At 41.5% G+C, this 19,582-nt stretch overlaps 1 protein-coding gene across 1 annotated transcript in view; it reads right to left on the reverse strand.

The window, feature by feature from the left end:
• Positions 1–1,227: 1,227 nt before the first annotated feature.
• adamts10 (ADAM metallopeptidase with thrombospondin type 1 motif, 10) overlaps positions 1,228–19,582 on the reverse strand; it is a 61,333-nt gene continuing 42,978 nt past the window's right edge. The window contains exons 19-26 of the mRNA XM_088999835.1: positions 17,949–18,029; positions 14,553–14,716; positions 14,340–14,466; positions 12,812–12,941; positions 12,512–12,716; positions 8,518–8,694; positions 7,030–7,195; positions 1,228–4,516 (exon numbers count right to left, since the gene is read on the reverse strand). Coding sequence (XP_088855961.1) covers positions 4,407–4,516; positions 7,030–7,195; positions 8,518–8,694; positions 12,512–12,716; positions 12,812–12,941; positions 14,340–14,466; positions 14,553–14,716; positions 17,949–18,029 — 1,160 coding nt within the window. The 3' untranslated portion in view covers positions 1,228–4,406. The remainder of the gene's footprint in view (positions 4,517–7,029; positions 7,196–8,517; positions 8,695–12,511; positions 12,717–12,811; positions 12,942–14,339; positions 14,467–14,552; positions 14,717–17,948; positions 18,030–19,582) is intronic.

Consider the following 19,582-nt stretch of genomic DNA (forward strand, 5'->3'; position numbering starts at 1 on the left):
GACCAAGAGTAAAAGTCTGCCAAGATTAAACAAACATATGCACTGCATAGAATTGCATACAACGGCATTCAACAAACATCAATGACCCGACAGCGGATGGTCGTGCCGGGAGTCCTTTTGAGTGTCACTGATTGTAACGACCAGCACCTGCGAGGCAGCAGGCGGGGCTGACAGCGCTACCCATTGGTCGCCAATCCGAATGTAGCAGTCCGCCAAGGTTCGGAACAACCAGCACCTGTGCGGGTGCAGGCGGGGCCGATAGCGCCACCCGTTGGTCGCCAACCAGATCATGACAAACACCACATGAATGATGCAGGTGCTTAGAGAGGGGCTGGGTGGCAGTGAGGTGAGGTGACGCGAACATGAAAATCCAACGCAACAGTCAGGGTGGCAATGTAGTGAATAGAGGGGGAGGGCAAATCAAAATTTGCCAATATTGCTGTAAGCCACGTGTTCAAGTGAAATGTAATTTTTTCCACTGTGAGACTAATAAAGGCAAATCCAAGAGAAGACACATGATTTATAAATAATGACCTTTAATGATGTACCAAACTGTACCAAAAAATCTCATTATCATTCAACAATGTACCATTTTTAATCATTTGAATATTTCCTTTTCAAAACAATGCAATGAGTAAATTTGGATTTTAAGAAGCGACTAATCATTCTTCATCTTGAAAGTGTTTGTTCGTGAACATTTTCTGGAAGGATGGGGAGGGATTTGTCAATGAAGGATTAATGCGGAGAAACCAATAATGATGAGGAAAGCACCAGAATAAAGAAAAGCAATGTGAATGAAAAGCTGAAATCTATCAAGGTCATTGATACAAAGCAGAGTGATGCTGTCATAGACAGGCCGTCAATTTTTTTTAGCAGCATTTCCAAAAATGACACACGGATGACACGGAAAAGAAAATACAGTACCACTAATAGTAGTTATTAGAAGTACTGAGGAAGTGTGTGCGTGGTTGTGTGTTTGGGCCACCTCGTTGGACCATCACACTCGAGGGAAAAGGGGACAAGGTCACATCGGCAAGCTTTTGGAACAATACATAATGAATGTAACATACAACTAAAAGAACCAGTTCAATGAAACTCGCCAATCGCAAATTTTAATCAGAAAAGGCTTGATCGTGCCATAATGTATTTTTGATGCTAATCCAAAAATGGCTTTTCTTTTGTTTCCAGCAGAGGCATTTGGAGATATTTCCCTTTTTTTTTTTTAAATTTTCCTCAATGACATTTTTGCACAATACAGATTTTTACCACACATTGTCACGCATAGCTACAGGCTGACAGACGATGTTAGACAAGAATCTCCTTGGACCATGATGTTTGCCGAAGACATTGTGATCTGTAGTGGGAGCAGGGAACAGGTGGGGGAGAAACTAGAGAGATGGAAAGGAGAGGAATGAAGAGTCACAGCAAGATGGAATATATGCATGTGAATGACAGGGATCCAAGTACAAGAGTGATACCACAGGGAGAAGAGATCAAGAAGGTGGAAGATTTTAAGTACTTGGAGTGAACTGTCCAGAGCAATGGACAGTGTGGAAAAGAGGTGAAGAAGTGTGTCCAGGCAGGCTGGAACGGCTGGAGAAAAATGTCAGGTGTGATGTGTGATAGAATGGTTTCAACTAGGATGAAAGGAAAAGTGTATAAAACAGTGGTGAGACCAGCCATGATGTTTGGACTGGAGACAGTGCCACTGAAGAAAAGACAGGATGCAGAGCTGAAGATGTTGAGGTTTTCTTTGGGAGTGACCAGGTTGGATAGGATCAGGAATGAGTACATTAGAGGGACAACTCATATTAGAGGCTTTGGAGAGAAAGTCAAAGAGGCCAGATTGAGATGGTTTGGACATGTCCAGAGGAGAGAGAGTGACTATATCGGGAGAAGGATGCTGAGCCTTGAACTGCCATGCAGGAGACCGAGAAGAAAACTAAAGAGGAGGTTTACGCATGTTGTCAAAGAGGCCATGAAGGGAGCTGGTGTGAGAGAAGAGGATGCACAAAACCGGGTTTGATGGAGGACACTGATTCGCTGTGGCGACCCCTGAAGGGAAAAGCCGAAAGGAAAAGAAAAAAAAATGTCATTTATAGCTACAATGTTTTTAAAAAAATATTTCACATTGCTAACCCTCACCCTTCATGTACAAATATTAACAAATATACTGTATTTTCCGATGTATAAGGCACACCGGAGTATAAGGCGCACCTCCATTGAATGGTGGATTTTCAAACTTTTTCCATATACATGTACAAGGCGCACCGGACTATAAGGCGCACCTTAAACGAATGATTTTTTTTTTCCAAATATAATATTGAGATACCACATTATAAGGTGCTACAATAGAGGCTGGGGTGACGCACTACTTCTTCTACAGGGGGAAATGGAGTCGGCGGCTGCTGACAGTAGTTGCGAGACCTGTTTTGGCTCAATATTACTTCACATATAAGGCACACCTGCATATAAGGTGCCATCTTTTGAAGAAAATCAAGGCTTTTGGGTGCACGTTATACACCGGAAAATACCGTATTCCCAGATGTGGGCATTCTGTCAGTCTTGACCTCATAAGTCCATCATGATGAACAGACTTAAACTTGTTTTTCTGATTTAGGGATGAATGACGGGATATGAAAAAGGGACAAAGTCAGGGGTGTCAAACTCAAGGCCAGGGTGAAAGATTTGACCCGCCACATCATTTTATGTGGACTGCGAAAACAAATTAAAAAAAATGTTGACTCCCATGTTGCTTGCTAAAACTTTCAAATCCTTGCACGGAATAGATGAGATAACTATATTGTACGTTTTCTTGCAACCAAATCCCTTATGACAGTAATGAAATCAATATTTGAAATAAACTATAATGCTTGACTTCTTTGTACCAGTCACTACAATGTGGCCCACGACAAAAATGAATTTGACACCCCAAGACTAAACATTTAAGGAAATGGGTTTGCATCCGTCAACGATGGGATAAAGTACAAACGAACCTCCCACTGCGTAAATCACAGACATCCATTTTGCAGATGATAGACAGAAACACTCCCGCAGCTGTCTTGCGTGTTTGTTTCAATGGATGAATAAAGCGGGGTTGCTTATGGCTTCCCTGTGTGGAGTTTGTGTGTTCTATGTGTGCCTACAGTCCAAAAACATGCAAATTGCCCCTTAGTGTAATTGTGAGTGTGAATCATTATTATTAATCACGGATGCCCTGTGATTGGCTGGCAACCGGTTCAAGTTGTCCCCTGCATAGTGCCCAAAGACAGCAGGAATAGCTTCCAGCATGCCTACGAGCCTTGTGAGGATGAGCGGATCAGAAAATGGATGAATGGGTAAAAACCTCATGTGCAAAGTCTTGTTGATTCAGAATCAGTGCAACTTCACTTGCATCTATGAATAAAAACAGTTGCAAATCTTTGTTGACCGGTGTTAATTTTGTTACATGACTTTTTCTGTATGGTGTACATCCCAAGTACACCATTTCCACCATATATGGAAGAAGTCTGCTCACCGGTTTGAATGATGATTAATAATCATGTGCTGAATCCCCAGCGGAGACAATGAGTCACAACGGCTCACTGAGTTTCCACTTATATTTAAAGTTACTTAGACTGTTGAGCAAGGCTTTTAATGGGATAAAAATAGTGAGTCTCAGAATAGGATTGTTTTTCTTTACTTTTGGAGATTTCATTGAAAGCTGCCATACCCTACAGTTGCAACACAAAATTGTATCCCATAAAATCAAAGTTGCTACTGCTACAAATGTGGCTTTCCGTCCTGTGCAGCAGGAAGCTGTTTTTGAGAACCGAGAACAAAAAAACGTGGAGCACAAAATAAATGATGGTGGTTTTCTGTAGTAAGAATTTCAAATGATGTCAAAACAAATACAATTGTAGAGCAGTACTATAAATGGATGACACAGTGAGCAAGGAAAAAAACAAATGAACAAACAGAAACACTGTGATCAAGTAATATCTTTCAGGTAATTTAGTCAAAAACATGTAGAATGTACAATGTTCCTTTTTCAATGTGGATATTTCAACATACTGCTAAACAAAAATACTGTATGACCTCTCTACATCAAAGTCGTGGCAAACACAAAGTGGACCTCAAAACACAGAAACCTGCCCCGGAGCCAAAAAGAGGCTGCAGAAGTAGCACCAAAAATATTACAACAGAAGACAAGTTGCGGCAGCCTTTCCGCTAGTGGAATGTAGAACTCGACTCAGGCTGCTTGGGAGGGATCTGCTCTTTCATAGCTGCAAAGAAGTCCGTCGGAACTGTTAAAGCACCATGTGTGTCTTGTGGTTACAAAATTTTGCCCTTTCGGGTTGCTCCAACAAGGCTTGTTTTGTAAGTGTGTGAGTGTGTCTGTGTGTTGTGAGGTTGACCAGTCCAGATCAGTGTCCTTGGCATGTCTTGCAGCACATCTGTCTAAAATAAGGCCGGCTGCAGAACTTGAACCTGAGCACAAGGGGGCAGTAGGCCACAGTGTTCACATCTTTGCACTCTGCAGGGGCGACACATAAAAGCAGTTTAGAATGACAACATCGTTGTTTTACTTATTGATTAGACTTGAAACCACATAAATATTTGTACAAAATAGGTTGTTGGAGAGATGGTCGTCTACATCCGTACTAATTTCAAGGTACCCTTGAGAAACGCATCAAAACTCTGAACCAGAGCTTTGAGAAACTAGATGTCAAATGAAGATGCGTCTTCCTGGCAAGCCAATGTCTAACTGGTTACGAAAATAGGAGTGTTCGATTCTGGCTGTGGCCTTCCTGACGTTTGCATATTTTCTCCGTGTCTGCATGGGTTTTCCCTAAGTAAATTAATATTAACTAACATTAAATTTGCGAGAATATAATCTTGGCATACAAACTAGTTTTCGGTAACAAAACCACATGGAGGCTGGCGGACTAGTTGTCGGCGGAAGAAAACCAAACCACGCGGTCGAACAGCACCACGGTGGCTGGCGGACTAGTTTTCCACACCCCCTTGGAGTGCACATGTTGTTTGTTATCGAGTGGAGTACTTTTGTTATTATGGGACCGAAAAAGACCCCACCACAGGCTACTGTTAAGCTGAAGAGCAGACAAAAGAAAATTACGGTCAAGCAGAAGAAGGAGATAATCGAAAAACACGAACGAGGTGTGCGTTTATGTGACTTGGCTGTCCCAATACCATTACGCTAAGTCGACCTTTGCTACCATCCATTGACAACTACCATCACAAAGATGAGCAGGTTTCTTCAGCCGTCATCTGTACAGAAGAAACCTGCTCATCGATGGACAACTCCTGTACGACTTAGAGCTTACACAGACGTACCATCACAAAGGTAAATAAAACGACTTTATTATACGGTAGTTTATTTATTTAATTAAAATACAATAGCAAATTTATTATACATAAAATAAGGTACATTTTGTGTAGTTTGAAGGCTTATTTTGTAGAAAATTATGTTTTATGGGGACCTGTGAACGGATCATCCTAATTTCTAATGGTTTCTTATGTTTGGCAGACAAACATTTCGCCTTACACACACTTTCTGGGAACCAATTAAGTTCGTGAGCTGAGGTATCACTGTGCTATTGGTAGATCACATGACGAGGTGATGTGAGATTGTCATGACATGACCTTATACAAATAAAGTTGAGTTGTTTAAAAAAAAAAACAATACATCAGTTTATTAACCATCCTTTCACTTGATTGATACACCGGGCAACCATTCAGATGACATATCATTATTAGATACATTGTGTGCTCAAACAACACCCCTGAGCGTTACAAACACGCTAGCCGTTAGTTACATCCGAATTTTTCACTTGTTTCCTCTTAGAGGACAACAGATGTCTCAGGACAAGTTGCATCCAGAATTTGTAAAATGGCTTCAAATGACTTCTACTGAGCGTATTTTAATAAGATTCCACCGCATATGGCTATATTTTACGTTTTAAGACTCGCTCTGAATATTCAAGTCTTGTTTTTGAGTTGGTGACGAGTCCGTACGTGACGTCACGAAAGGACCGCCCCTGACCGAAAAAAAAGACACATTGTAGCAGTCCTTCCATCACATCAATGTATTTTGCTGTACATGTTTGGTCTGAGAACCGTGTTGCACCCAAAAGCCGCCAGAAGAGGGCATCCAAGCTCCATATAAGGAATTTATCAGCCTGTGGAAGCGGAGGTGGCCACTGAAGGTCGCCATTTTGTGCCTCTTTTTTGGGGGGGGTGAGAGATTTTCCCCCAATGTTGCCTCAAAATGGCACATATAATTCTTTAATCGATTGCAAACATGTATGCTTTCCTCTTCAGAACTATTATAATAATATTCATGACTGGATGTCGAACAAGAAAGCATATTCTCCGAATCTGAAGCCATTATTTTGATTCACAAGCAATGCAAGAAATCTTGGCGTGACGTCACAAACTGGGGGCGTGACTTTCTGAAAATGCCCAATCGCAGCTCAATTTTTTTTGCAGATTAAACACTTTAAGTCATTTTTATGTGTTTTGCATTTGACTGAAAATATCATACTGTGTGTTTTGGGTATTTTAGATGCTATAAAACGTTTTTCTGAGGTCAGTTAAAAAACAAAAAAGTGACGCCGGTTGTCCTTTAAAAGTAAGATAGGGTAGACAAATGAATGGGGAAGCTAGCTGGACCAAGTAAGAAGAAACAAAAGTATCACTTTCATACAGAATGGGAGTATGACTTTTCTCACAATGACATTTTCAAAGTGAGTTTGTCTCATCTGCCAGTTATCAGAGTCAACTCATGTAATGCTAAAAATCGACATAATTATGTTGTGCTGTGCAAAATATGCGGTTATGCATCAACATAAGTTGCAAAATTCCTCAATATACTTCTCAATAAATATAATGGGGGGATCATTTTGACCTGGTCATTTTTAAAGTAGCTCCCATGCTGAAAAAGTGTGTGCACGTCTTGGCCTGGCCTTGAGAATGAGCAGATGAGAATGTATTGGGCTGTTAGCTCACTGGACTTTGAACCTTCACCTTCAGGGTTGTCTGAATTGATGGGCATAATGAGGTCACATTTGCTTTTGCACTGCTGCATGGAGGCGGGTTTCAGATGTTCCAGACACTCGTTGGATGGCATACCGGTGTGGGTCAGACACTTCACAGATCGCATCTCCTGACCCAGACCACACTTGGCAGAACACTACAAGACAAAAACATACTTGCATACCAAGTCGTTGCTCACAGGAACACCACTTTTTATGAGGTGACATACTGAAGGGCATTTTTACACCTCCCACATACCAAAAAAAAACTCAAAGTCTCAAAAATAATCATCCAAAAACATCACAAACATTTCGTTTAACATCTTAGATCCACCAAAAGATAAGTTTCCTGTGTGTTGCCATGCAGTGTCACAGTTGCCACAGATTGAGGGAGGTGCTCCTTGTATGATGAAACCAATCAGCATTTGAAATTTGAGACAGCATTTGTTTACAGTCTTGAGTTTACTTTCAAATGCACAATATGCAACTCTCATTCAGAAAAAAATGTTTGTCTCGTTCTCCATGTGAGGTTTATTATTCTATATAAGAGGTAATAAGGTGAATAGGACACCTTGCTTTGATATTTTTGGGGGAGGTATGTGTGATAGTTATTGTGTGTGAGTTTTTTTGTGGGGGATTTTTTTGCTGAATGTGATACGTTTTTGGTTATCTAAACAGCTCTATTGGTGAATTGGTGAAGTTGTGATTTTTTTGGGGGTTATACGTATGTGAAAGTTTTTTAAGTGGGTGAGAGATTTTTTGGGGGCGCGGGGGGGGGGGGGGGTAACATGGCATCTCATCGGTGTAGGGATGAGCAACTGTGGGGCATACACATGACAAAATAATGAGGGGGAAAAACAGCAAAAAGGAAATTCTGCAGGGGTTGAATGCAGTTTAAGTTGTAATATGACCAACCACCACAACATGGCAGGCATGGTTTAGTTCCACTTACACTGAGTCTTACACATTTTTGCGATACATCTGGTTTCTTAGTGCCACCAGAGGCACTGTTGAAAATCTGTTGACCCTTTCAGCATTTAATCGGAATCAGAATCATTTAACATATTCACTGCCAGACGGTGTGCAAAAATATGTCCACTCCAGTGCCAGGGTTTTGTCATTTTCACTGAAATTGGAGGACCCACATATTGAGTTTTAGGACTACATAAAAATTCAATTTGCTGTAAGACACCTTAACCTATGTTCTTTAATCAGAAAAAAAAAACAATTTGATTCCTAAATTATATGGGTCTTGAGTTACAGTATATGACGGGTAAGCTGTACAAAAGGCAAATGCTGCCTCCTTGTGGGAGGGAAAAACATTGCCAGAGATCTGACCAGCATTGCCAGAGATCTGACTCGGCACCTCCCTCTGCAAGGAAAAAAACCCGAACAAATTCGGGAATGGCGCTCCACGTGATGCTTTTCAATTCCTGAATAAAATCATTTGTGAATTGAGTTAAGATGCCCATTGGCTTACCTCTCCCCAAGGGCCCATCACCCACTGCGGCGGAGGACATCGTTTTAAGTTACACCGCACTCTAGAGGTGGGTCTTCCATGCTTGGGGCACTTGGCATCTGGCAGCGCGTCTCTACTTTCCCCACTCTTGCACAAAACCACTCGGTGTCTGTAGCCAGGACCACAGCTGGGTGTACACTGTAGGCGGAGCAAATAAGGATAAAGGGAGAGTGAACAAGGGAGGAAAAATAAAATAAAAAAACACGGGGTTCATTGCGGGCACGAGCAACACAGCTTTGTCCACTCAAAAGAGGGCAGTAGCTGTACAAAAAAACTAAAGCGTCATCAGTTTCAGTAAATCAGCTGGATATAGTTATTTCGCTTGCATGCACTTTGGTTGTCTTGCAAAAGACGTCAGAGAAAATCCACACCACGTCAAACGGCATTTAACAAAATGTGCAATGATCACTCTTTGTTTCGTGAGTTTGGTCGTCTCTTTGTCGTGTTGTAGTTATACAGAGATAGGCAAAAAAGGATTGGAGCAGCAAACATCTCATATCATCACCAAGGGACAAAAAAAAAAGGGGGGGGGGGCGTTTAACAAACTTGAGCAAAATGGCTCATTAGACAACTAGCCGAGCACTTTGCTAGACAAGTTGATTTGCAGATGAAGAATGAACATTAAACGTTTGTTGCTGCAAACTGTATTTTATGAAAAACATCTTATTTTATAAATACAAATTATAGGAAGAAAAAAGAATGAAAAATCCCAAACAACAATAACTCTTATTGGGAGACCTGTTCATTTTCCTACAGCCTGTACTGAGATGCGAACTTTTGCAAGTGTATGCAAAAGTAGCAAATGATTTCTTGTCAGGGTTCGTTCATGGTCGCATGATGTATTCCAGCCATCCGCCAAGCGTTTTTATTGAACCGATTGGCGAACGTCTGGTGAGTGTAAAGTTTGCGAATTAATCCAGATATGGATCCCACAAACATAGACAAGGAGAACCTTACACCGGAACGTTTATTATCAAAAGAATAACTGCAAGTCTGACAACGTACACCAGATTGCACTGGGTACAATAACCAGGAAACTGTGAAAAAGCAAAAACGCTTGCAAAAATAGACAGAAATTTCATGAGAAGTCAAAGAAACCCAGAAGGCATCTAAAACAGACCGCGATGAGGAATGAAATAAAGACTTACTACGAACAATGCAAGAACGTAGCGAGACAAATACGCGGCAAGCACAAGTCAAAGTCTCAAGATTTTAGCACATGGAGAGAGATTCATGAGAAAGGCCAACAATCCGACCACTTGTTGGTGAAGCGAGGGTTTTCAAGGCAGTTCGTAATGAGACAAGATTAGCGTCAAGTGTGGTTCATGAGGGTACGCCCACACTTCCAGTGAAAAAACAAAACAAAACAGAACATGTTCTTGACAGCGTCTGTGACCTTGAAAGAACCCAGATGAACTCTGATATAAAAAAAAACAACAACAAACAATATTCACACAATATTCACTACCCTCGCAAACACATTCACCACTCAACGCGATATGGACTCTAAGGCGAACATTGAGTAGGTCGACCCGTTGATTCCTCTCCTTGAGGAAGACTGGGAGAAAATAGTTGGTGTTGGACTGCGTTCATCCAAAATGGCCGTAAGGAAAGGGTCTTCATCAAACTGTTACCTAGTTTGGAAGCAAGGAATTGACCAAAATCTCTGAACAAGTGAGCTCAGAGGACACTGCAGCGTAAAAATCAATCAGTGAGTTGTCAAAGTTCAGAGTCGAAATTATTCATGGGTGTGAATATGAGTGTAAATGCTGCATTGCAATTAGTTGCCGATTGGTCCAGGTTGTAGTCTGTCCCGCACCTAAAGTCAGCCAGGCTACGGCCCATCTCATTCACGACCCGAATAATAGTAATTCAAACAAAAATGGGTATAGTGAGACATTTATCTGTATGTTGTAAATTACAGTAGCCTGCCATGCATGTCACTCCTAGGCCTTCAATAGTGCTACCTCTGAATCAGTCCACAGCTATGAGTGTGGTGTGATTTCCTCTTCGTCCACTAGAGGGCGACGTTTACGAGGAAATAACTTGTGACTTGAAGAAACTTAAAATGAAAGTTAATACTGAAAGTGAAAGAAATACTGTCATTAAACTGTTCAAATTGTTACTATAAACGTGTGGATTGATGATGAACACATAAAATTGCAATATTATTTGCTAGTTTTTGCGAGCTTCTGAGCTGTCCAACTTTAATGATGTCCATCTATTCTTGAAAAGTCCGCCTTAAAAATGGCCTTAAAACTATATTGAAACCAAATCCACTTCTCCGTCAGCCATTGTGGGTTGACAAAACTGCTATTAAATCAACACAACAATATATTTGCTTATGCAGCTTGCTACAATACTGTATGCTAGCTCTGGCCAGTATGCTCTTATCACTAGCGGCTTGTGATGCCATGATTGGCTAGTGGCTATCCAATCATGTGACAAGCCAATCATGTGACTGGTCAATCATAGTCTTTCAAAAACTCTGATGTTTCCAGCGCCTTCCAGCAGAACTCTGATTGGTTAAAGCAAGAGTTTCATTAGCACTTATTTTATGCTCCAGGGCCCGCAGAACTAATTGTGAAGGCGTTCATGTACATTTCAGAACTTGGTAACAAATGATGGCTGAAATGTGATTGGTTAAATGCTTAACTCATTCACTGCCATTGACAAATTATTCTGAAATTGAAAATATGACGTCGAGCGCCATTCTCAAATTTTTTTCAGGTTTAGTTTTTTCTCGTTTGGGTGCCAATAAAGCACTGGCAAGAGGCCATATTTTTCCTTTGCACAAGGGGCCATCATTTCCCTTTATTCCAAATTAGTGTTTTTTTTCTAGCTTCAGCTGCTGTTAAAGCGCTATATAAACCAATATGTATGTATTGCATTGTACTTTGGACAGTCACCCTCATTTCAAGTTTATATAACTCCAGGCCCATATAATTTAGGAATTATTTTTTTTTCCTGATCATAGAAGATAGGATAAGGTTTCTTACTGTCATGTTCGGATTGACAGCTAGGGGCGGGGCCACGCCACCCCGCTTCCACCACCTGATGTCAATTCCCTCATTAGGATACCAGGTATTTACACAGGACGCTGTCAGCTTGTATCCCCGGATTATTGGATTTTGCCTCGTCACCCAGGTCAGACGCTACCTTCGGTGCTCGTGTTTTACCCGGTCCGAAGCCCTCCCCCACTTCCCGTAGTCGTGTTCGTTGTGCCTTTTTGCACCACCGTATGAGAGTTCCTTTTGGCAGAGTACGTGGGTCGGATTTCCCTTTACCTCCGTACTTGTTGTCTTTGGCGTTTTTAACTTTTTCGTTATTCGCCTGGTCCTAATTTTGGGACCAGCGCTTTGTGTTGTCAATTAAACTCTCAGCATGGATCTGTCGGTCTCTGTCGATTGCTTCGGGGATCCACATTTTCAAGTTTGTTCCGACGAGTCGACTGATCTCTGCCTCGATCGGAACGTTACACTTACACTGCATGGAATGTTTATGTTGTCCTAAAACTCAATAATATATGGGTCCTGCAATTCGAATGACAATGACCAAAACCCTGGCACTGGAGTGGACACATTTTTGCACGTCTGGCAGTGAATGAGTTAAATACGAATCACATCTGGAAGCAGCACAGCAGGGGAAAAGCAATGAAAGGAAGCTTAAAGACAATTTTGAATAATTTAAAAATAATTTATGGACAAAATATAATTAATCAGTCTGTGATTCAGATATTTTTAGGCCAGTTGAGAAGGCCTTGCAGGCTCCGACGGCCCACCGCTGTTAAATTACCAAGAGGACAACTAAAGCCGTATACTGTCATCTGTGCCACATTATTTTGTGCTGTCCATTTCCATTATCAATTTCTGCCGACCCAAAGAGTTCACGAGTTGACCCAGACTCAGCAACTTAGGGAACATACTAATCGCAGGAAGCAAACCCTTCTGCCTACCTCTGACCAGTTCAGGGCCATCCATTCAGGAGGGCAGCTATGGTTGTTGCAGGGTTCAGTGAAGGAGGGCCGTGAACGGGGGCAGGCGGAGTCATCGAGGATCTTTTCCTCTGATGCAGAAATTCTCCTTTTGCATAAAACCTCACGTGTCCTCAGTCCGCCATTACAGCTGTGACTGCACTCCGACCATAATCCTGTCCACCAGCTGGCCAAGACAACAGCGTTTATTTAAATCAAAACGCTGTTGACATAATCGTACAACAACAGCACGTGCAACATGGGGTAAAAAAAAACCCTCACGTTGGGGAACAGGGCTCAGTATTGCAGAATCTGCGCCTCTCTTTGGGTTTGTGCTTCTTATCGCAGAAGTGGTTGTAAACAATGGCATGATCTGACAGCTTCCGACACACCACCTGCTGGATCTGCTCACCTAAGTGAAGTGGAAAATCAAGCATGGAGAAACATTCAGCATGAGTGTGTATGCAGTTTAACAGATAAATCACTTTCACAGCCGTGGCAAGGTGTGATTTATTATTGACCTCATAATATTAAAAGGCCAAACTTTGACTAAAGGCCTGTGCTCACCCTTGTCCCTGGGAATAAAGATACAAGTTTCGTCTGCGTTCTTTTGGCAACTATCGTGTATAAACTGTTTTCCTTCTGCTGCTTTTTCCTGCCACGGATGTGTTCCTGCCAAACAATTCTCGCTACAACATCGACATTAGTTATGCCGAGGATTTTGATTTGTTTTAGCTGGCAAGTCACATGTCACTCGATGCCCCGCATAGGTCACTTCTCGGACATCTGTGTTATGTCACAGGACAATGAACACAAATTGTGAAATCTATATAAATTAATCAACTGGACACCTTTTTTTAGAATCCTTCATTAACATAGGTAGAATACTTCACAAAGGACAAATAAAAATGCGCAGTATATTACAAGTAGCAGCTCCGTCGTAAGCAATAATAATCAAATCGATTGTAGAAGGTCATTAAATCTTAGATTTTTGCAATTGACATAAGTTTCATTTTTGAATTGAACTGGGGAAATAAATGATAAGATACATAACATTGTAACGTATAGCGATGCACCTGTATGCGTCAATGACCTACTAACACCATCATGTCCGCCATTGATACACATACAGTATTGTCCTTGATGTATCTGCCAACTTTTAGAAGCATTTGACAGCTACCGATCCATGCGCACCAAATCCAGCAGACATTTAAACAGCTTCTTCCCCCAAGCCATTAACTATTTGAACAGTAGCCCAAATTGAACTGTATAGTGCCTCTTTGCAATTTATTGATGATGATACTAGTGCAGCGTGTTCGACCGGAAACAAATTCCTTGTGTGTTCGACATACTTGGCAATAAAGATGATTCTGATTCTTAAAAACTGAGTTTTTAAACATCACCTAAGAATAAAAGACACTGTCCAGGGTGGCCTGGTACTCGAGTGGTTAGCATGCATGCTTTACTGTGCGGAGGTCATAGGTTCAAGACCCAGTCAAGCTCACTGTGTGGAGCTTGCATGTTTTCCGCGGCCCCATGTGGGTTTTTTTCCCTCTGGTTTCCTCCCACATTACAAAAACATGCAATGCAGGCTGATTGAACACTCCAAATTGTCCCTAGGTGTGAGAGTGACTGTTGTTTGTCTTTGTGTGCCCTGCGATTGGCTGGCAACCAATTCAGCGTCTCCCCGGCCTAATGCCCAAAGACGGCTGGGATAGATGGAAAGGTGTTTCATTAAGTAGAAAATTTTCCAACAAACAGTGATAGATTTAAGCCGATGAGACATCAACTTGTTGGACAGTGCATCTACCTCCAGCACAGAGAGCAGAGCAATGTGACCAGGATGTGTGGTACCAAGCAAAACCATTCAGTCGCTCCCGGTTGACAGGGGGATTAAAACGATAGTGGATTCCAAGGTTCTCCTCGTGGACCATCACCTGTGCACACATTTAAAATAATGTCCACTTTTGCCATTTTACAAAAAAAAAAAAAAACAACAACTCATGAACAGGGTTCATTTTACCATAACAATAATGGTCATATTTATTGGTCCATGAGCCTCAAGTGTTTCTGGCCCGTCAGCGGGTCGCCGGTAGTGGAAAGTTGTTCCAGCAACATCAAACCTGTGTAGTGTGTCAGTAGCCAGCTTCTCATTGAGGAAGAATTGATTGCTTTTACTCTTAAGCACTGCAGGACAAAAGAGAGAAAAGTACAAGAAAATTAAATGTGGGATTAAGTTCGCCACCTGTTGCACATACAGCACGTTTGACAATTAAATTGTGCAGTAATACCTCGTCTTACGAATGCTTTAGCTCACGAACTTTTTGCCTTACAAACATTAAATTTGCAAGAATATAATCTTGGCATACAAACTAGTTTTCGGTGGATGAACCAAACCACACAGTGCCACGGTGGCTGACAGACTAGTTTTCGGCGGATGAACACCAAACCACACGGTCGAACAGCGCCACGGTGGCCGCCGGACTACTTTTCCATAACCCCTTTGAGTGCAGATGTGGTTTGCTATCAAGTGGAGTACTTTTGTTATTATTGGATCGAAAAAGACCCCACCACAGGCTAGTGTGAAGCCGAAGAGGACACAAAAGAAAATTACGGTTGAGAAGAAGAAGATCATCGAAAAACACAAACGAGGTGTGCGTTTGTGTGACTTAGCGCCCCAGTACAGGTAGGCAATTGCTACGTGTGGCTAAGGGTGTTTCTGTGTTGTCTAAGCAACAGTCTCGGGCAATGGAAGAGGTTGAAAAACTTCTGTTGACTTCGATTAACGGAAAGCAGCTAGCAGGGGACCGTGTGAGTGAGGGTATCATCGCCGAGGTAAATCAGAATCAGAATCAGAATCATCTTTATTGCCAAGTATGTAGAACACACAAGGAATTTGTTTCCGGTAGAACACGCTGCACTAGTATCGCAATGACTTTCTTATACAGTACAGTTTATTTCTTTAATTACAACCCAATAGCACGTCTGTGTAAGCTCTCAGTCAGTCGTACAGGAGTAGTCCATCGATGAAAAGGTTTCTTCAGCCGTCATCTGTACTTCTTTGACTTCTTTCAAAGAAGTACAGATGACGGCTGAAGAGACCCAATAGCACATTTATTATACATAAATAATGTATATTTTGTGTAGTTTTAAGGCTTATATAGTAGACCAGGGGTGGGCAAACTTTTTGACTCGCGGGCCGCATTGGGTTCTAAAATTTGACAGAGGGGCCGGGCCAGGAGCATTTGGAGGGAGTGTTTGGGCCGAAAATACTCTGAACAAGTTATGGCCATAATTTATAAAATCACTTCAAATGACTTCGACTGAGCGTATTTTACAAAGATTCCACAGCATATAGCTATAGTTTACGTTTTAAGACTTGCGCTGAATATTCATGAAGTCTTGTTTTCGAGTTGATGACGATCCCCATGTGACGTCACGTTTGGACCGCCCCTGACCGAGAAAGCGACATACAATGCATTTTGGGTACTTTGTTTGGTCTGAAAACTTCGTGTTGATCCGTGTTGATGGCGAAATTAGAAGGAAAACACATAAATAACGCCATGGTGAATCGTTGTGTGTTGCACCAAGACAACTATTTGATATTCGCTGACACAAATTCCCAGCTGACAAATCAGCCCATTTCCAACGGAGCTTGGGCACCATCTTCTGCATTTTATGGGTGCTACATTGCTGGCCTTGACGGCTCGAATTGATATGGGAGGACTCCTTGAATCAATTGCAAACATTTATGCTTTCCTCTTCAGAACTATTTGAATCATATTCATAACTGGATGAGTAACAAGAAAACATCTTCTCCAAATCTGAAGCCATTGTTTTGATAATCGAGCAAGGCAAGACGTCTTGGCGTGACGTCACGAACAGGGGAGTGGGACCTTCTGAAACTGACCATTTCCGGATTCATATTGAAGTCATTTTTATTGGTGTTTTTCATTTAACTAAAAATATCAGCCTGCCTGATTTGGGTATTTTAGATGCTATAAAACGTTTTTTGATGTCAGTGGGAAACAAAAACAAAAAATGGTGCCGGTTGTCCTTTAAATGTAGTATGTACAAACCTCATAGCAGAGTAAGAACACTACAACCCAATTTATTAACTGTCTTTCAAATGTGAAAAATATCCCTGATCAGTTAATAAATTTGTCTCAAGGAATATGGCGTTTACATACTATTTTGTAGATACTTGGAGGAGGAAATGGAAATAGATTAAAATAACATATGCACTGTGATTTATCAAGATTGCGTCTGTTTTTAATAAGTTTCCATCAAAGGGGCAAAGTTAAAGAAATCAACATTTATTGAAAAATGGAATCACTTTCAACATTCAAAACATATTATTACACACCGAAATATTCAAGCTCAATAATACCTACTTGTGTTAAATTCCGCCAAATTATAGATGGTTTGTCCTGACCGCGCGCTCAACAAACTCCTCACTGACGCCCTCGCCTACACGCGCAAACAATACACGTGTACCGTCGCCGAGCACACAGACATAGACTACCTGCAGTTGAAATTTGCATACTCGGCACGGCAGCCAATCAGAAGCCTGCTTCTTTCTTCCAGACTTTCGCAAGCGTTATAAAGTCATGCAATTGCATGTCATTTTCCAAAATAGATGCACAGAACCTCAGCCCAGAAGAAAGATTCAAAAGCAGCTAACAACATATGCGACGCTACAAAACGCAAATTTACATTAAACCGTGACTGTAAAGTGTACGTGAGACTTATGAAAGGGGCTTCGTGGCGCGTATGAAGCAATGCAAACGTTGCATTGTGCACCGCAATGACAATCGACTACTGCAGCAAAATCTACAGCCATGCACATTTACCGAAAATTTAGCAAGGTAGCATTTGATTTAAAAAAAAAACTTTATACGTTGTCACAATGTTTTTTAATGTGATTAGTTGTCTCATTGTGCTTCAAGTTGTGAAAAATGGGGCAGGCAACTTTTCAGTTATCTGCCCTGTTGTTCGCTAACTTTTTGTCATGAGTTTTAGACACTGTTTGTACTATAATTTGGGCAAGTTCGGCGGGCCGGATTAAAAAGCCTAACGGGCCGTATGTGGCCCGTGGGCCGTAGTTTGCCCATGTCTGTAGTAGACAATTATGTTTTATGGGTACCTGAGAGCAGATTATTCTCATTTTTAATGATATTTTATCGCAAATTAATGTTTGGCAGATGAACTTTTCACTTTAGACACACTTTCTGGGAATCAATTAAATTTGTAAACTGAGGTATCACTGTACTGTACTTCAATTTAGGTGTGATGGACAGTGTCCCAATCCTTTTCACAGACAAGAATATCTTGTGTTTATTTTACAAAACATTCTTTTAAAATACCGGTATTGTACTTGTATCACAATGACGGAAACGGATGTGCAGTAACATCTTACCAATGTAATTTTGAGAAAAGTTGAGCTCTTGTATGTGGATGAACACCGAGCCTTTTGGGATTCGGATGACCTCTTCATAACCTGAGAGAATAACACAGGTCAAATTACTAACAAATCCTACCAGTGGGCCTCACTCCCTGGAAGACCATTCAATTTTAGGGCAGTGATAAGATGGGAAATAGATTCCACACAATCTTGACTGTACACCTTTGAATCGTGCTGTGACATCCTTACCAAGAGAAAGCCAAAAAACAGACGCTCACACACATCCTGCCAAGCCTGGTCAAAACAAAAGCAAGGAGGAGCAATCCTGTCTGGGCAACAAGAGATTTGATGCACGAGTAGTGTTTAACTCTGTGGGATGGCGATATACTGAGGAGAAAATACAGGTTCCGATGACATTCCCGGCAGCCCGCCTCAGCCGCTCTTTGGACACGAAAAGCCAATAAAGTGCCTCTTCACTCAATTCTTTCAATCTGTTTTCCTGTCCCTTTTTTTACTGGCGTCGCCTGCATCTGTACTCTGCCAGCAAGCTGGCCACTGCAGGCGTGCAAATTAACTTCAGTCTTACTTGAGGATGAAGGAATGAAAATGGAGACATAGAATATTTCCTTCCAGTGCTTCAAACATAAGAAAAAAGGCAAGGCTTGGCAGGAAATAACTTTATGGAGCAATGAGAGGTGAGAAACAATGTTGTAAGTATCTAAATGAAGGTGTGGAAGATTAGAAGGACATGGCCTGAAGATTTTGGCTGAGAGACACAATGACAGCAGACGTGGATGGAATTACTTGGTCTATGTGGTGGACTTGGAGCGAAGAAGCTGTAAATCTCGAAACAACTCGACACCAACTACCACAGCCATGGCTTTGTTGAATGTAAAGATACTTCCAGACAATATTTCAAGGCTTTCACGGCACATTATACAATAAAACACATCACCGAGATGGATGAATCTTTGGAGACATGGTGTTCCTTTTTTTCGATTTTGTAATAGTTTGGCTCATTAACAGTGGGGTCATTGTTCTCTTTTACACAAAGAAACCGAGACAAGAAAAGGACTTAAGAGCGAATCCAATGATGATCGGGGGGATTTTACTAGTCATCAGGGTGACTAATTGCTGCAGGTGTTACTTGCAGATATGAGTCAGATACCTGTAGATTGGATGACTGAGGAAGGTTCAATATGTGGAAAAAAAGAACGGCACTTTCATAAAAATACCCTATGAATCAAAATATTGTTTTAACAATGGTTGGTGGACACGCCTGTGTAGGCTCTCAGTCGGACAGGACTGGTCCATCGACGAAAAGGTTTCTTCAGCCGTCATCTGTACTTCTTTGAATGTGTCGGACGTTTCGCTCCTCATCCGAAGAGCTTTGTCAGCAAACTAAAGTTTAATTTAGTGAAGGTTTAGCCGATTTAGTGAAGGTTTTGCTGTTTTACAAAAATAGCTTATTTTACTCCTCTTTCAAACCATCTATTTCTTTTGCTAAGATTTTAACCCCCACTGTCAAATGAGCGGTTGCTTGCTTTTGGGTGCAGATGTACTGCAGATTGAGGCCCAAGAGCATTGTCCCTGCGATGTTAATAGTCTTTTTTGGAGCATTTGTTTAGTTATCCCAATGTATTGCTCTT

This window comes from Hippocampus bargibanti, linkage group LG07, assembly GCF_051943395.1.
Source record: "Hippocampus bargibanti isolate YZ-2025 linkage group LG07, ASM5194339v1, whole genome shotgun sequence".
NCBI classification, from domain to species: Eukaryota; Metazoa; Chordata; class Actinopteri; order Syngnathiformes; family Syngnathidae; genus Hippocampus; species Hippocampus bargibanti.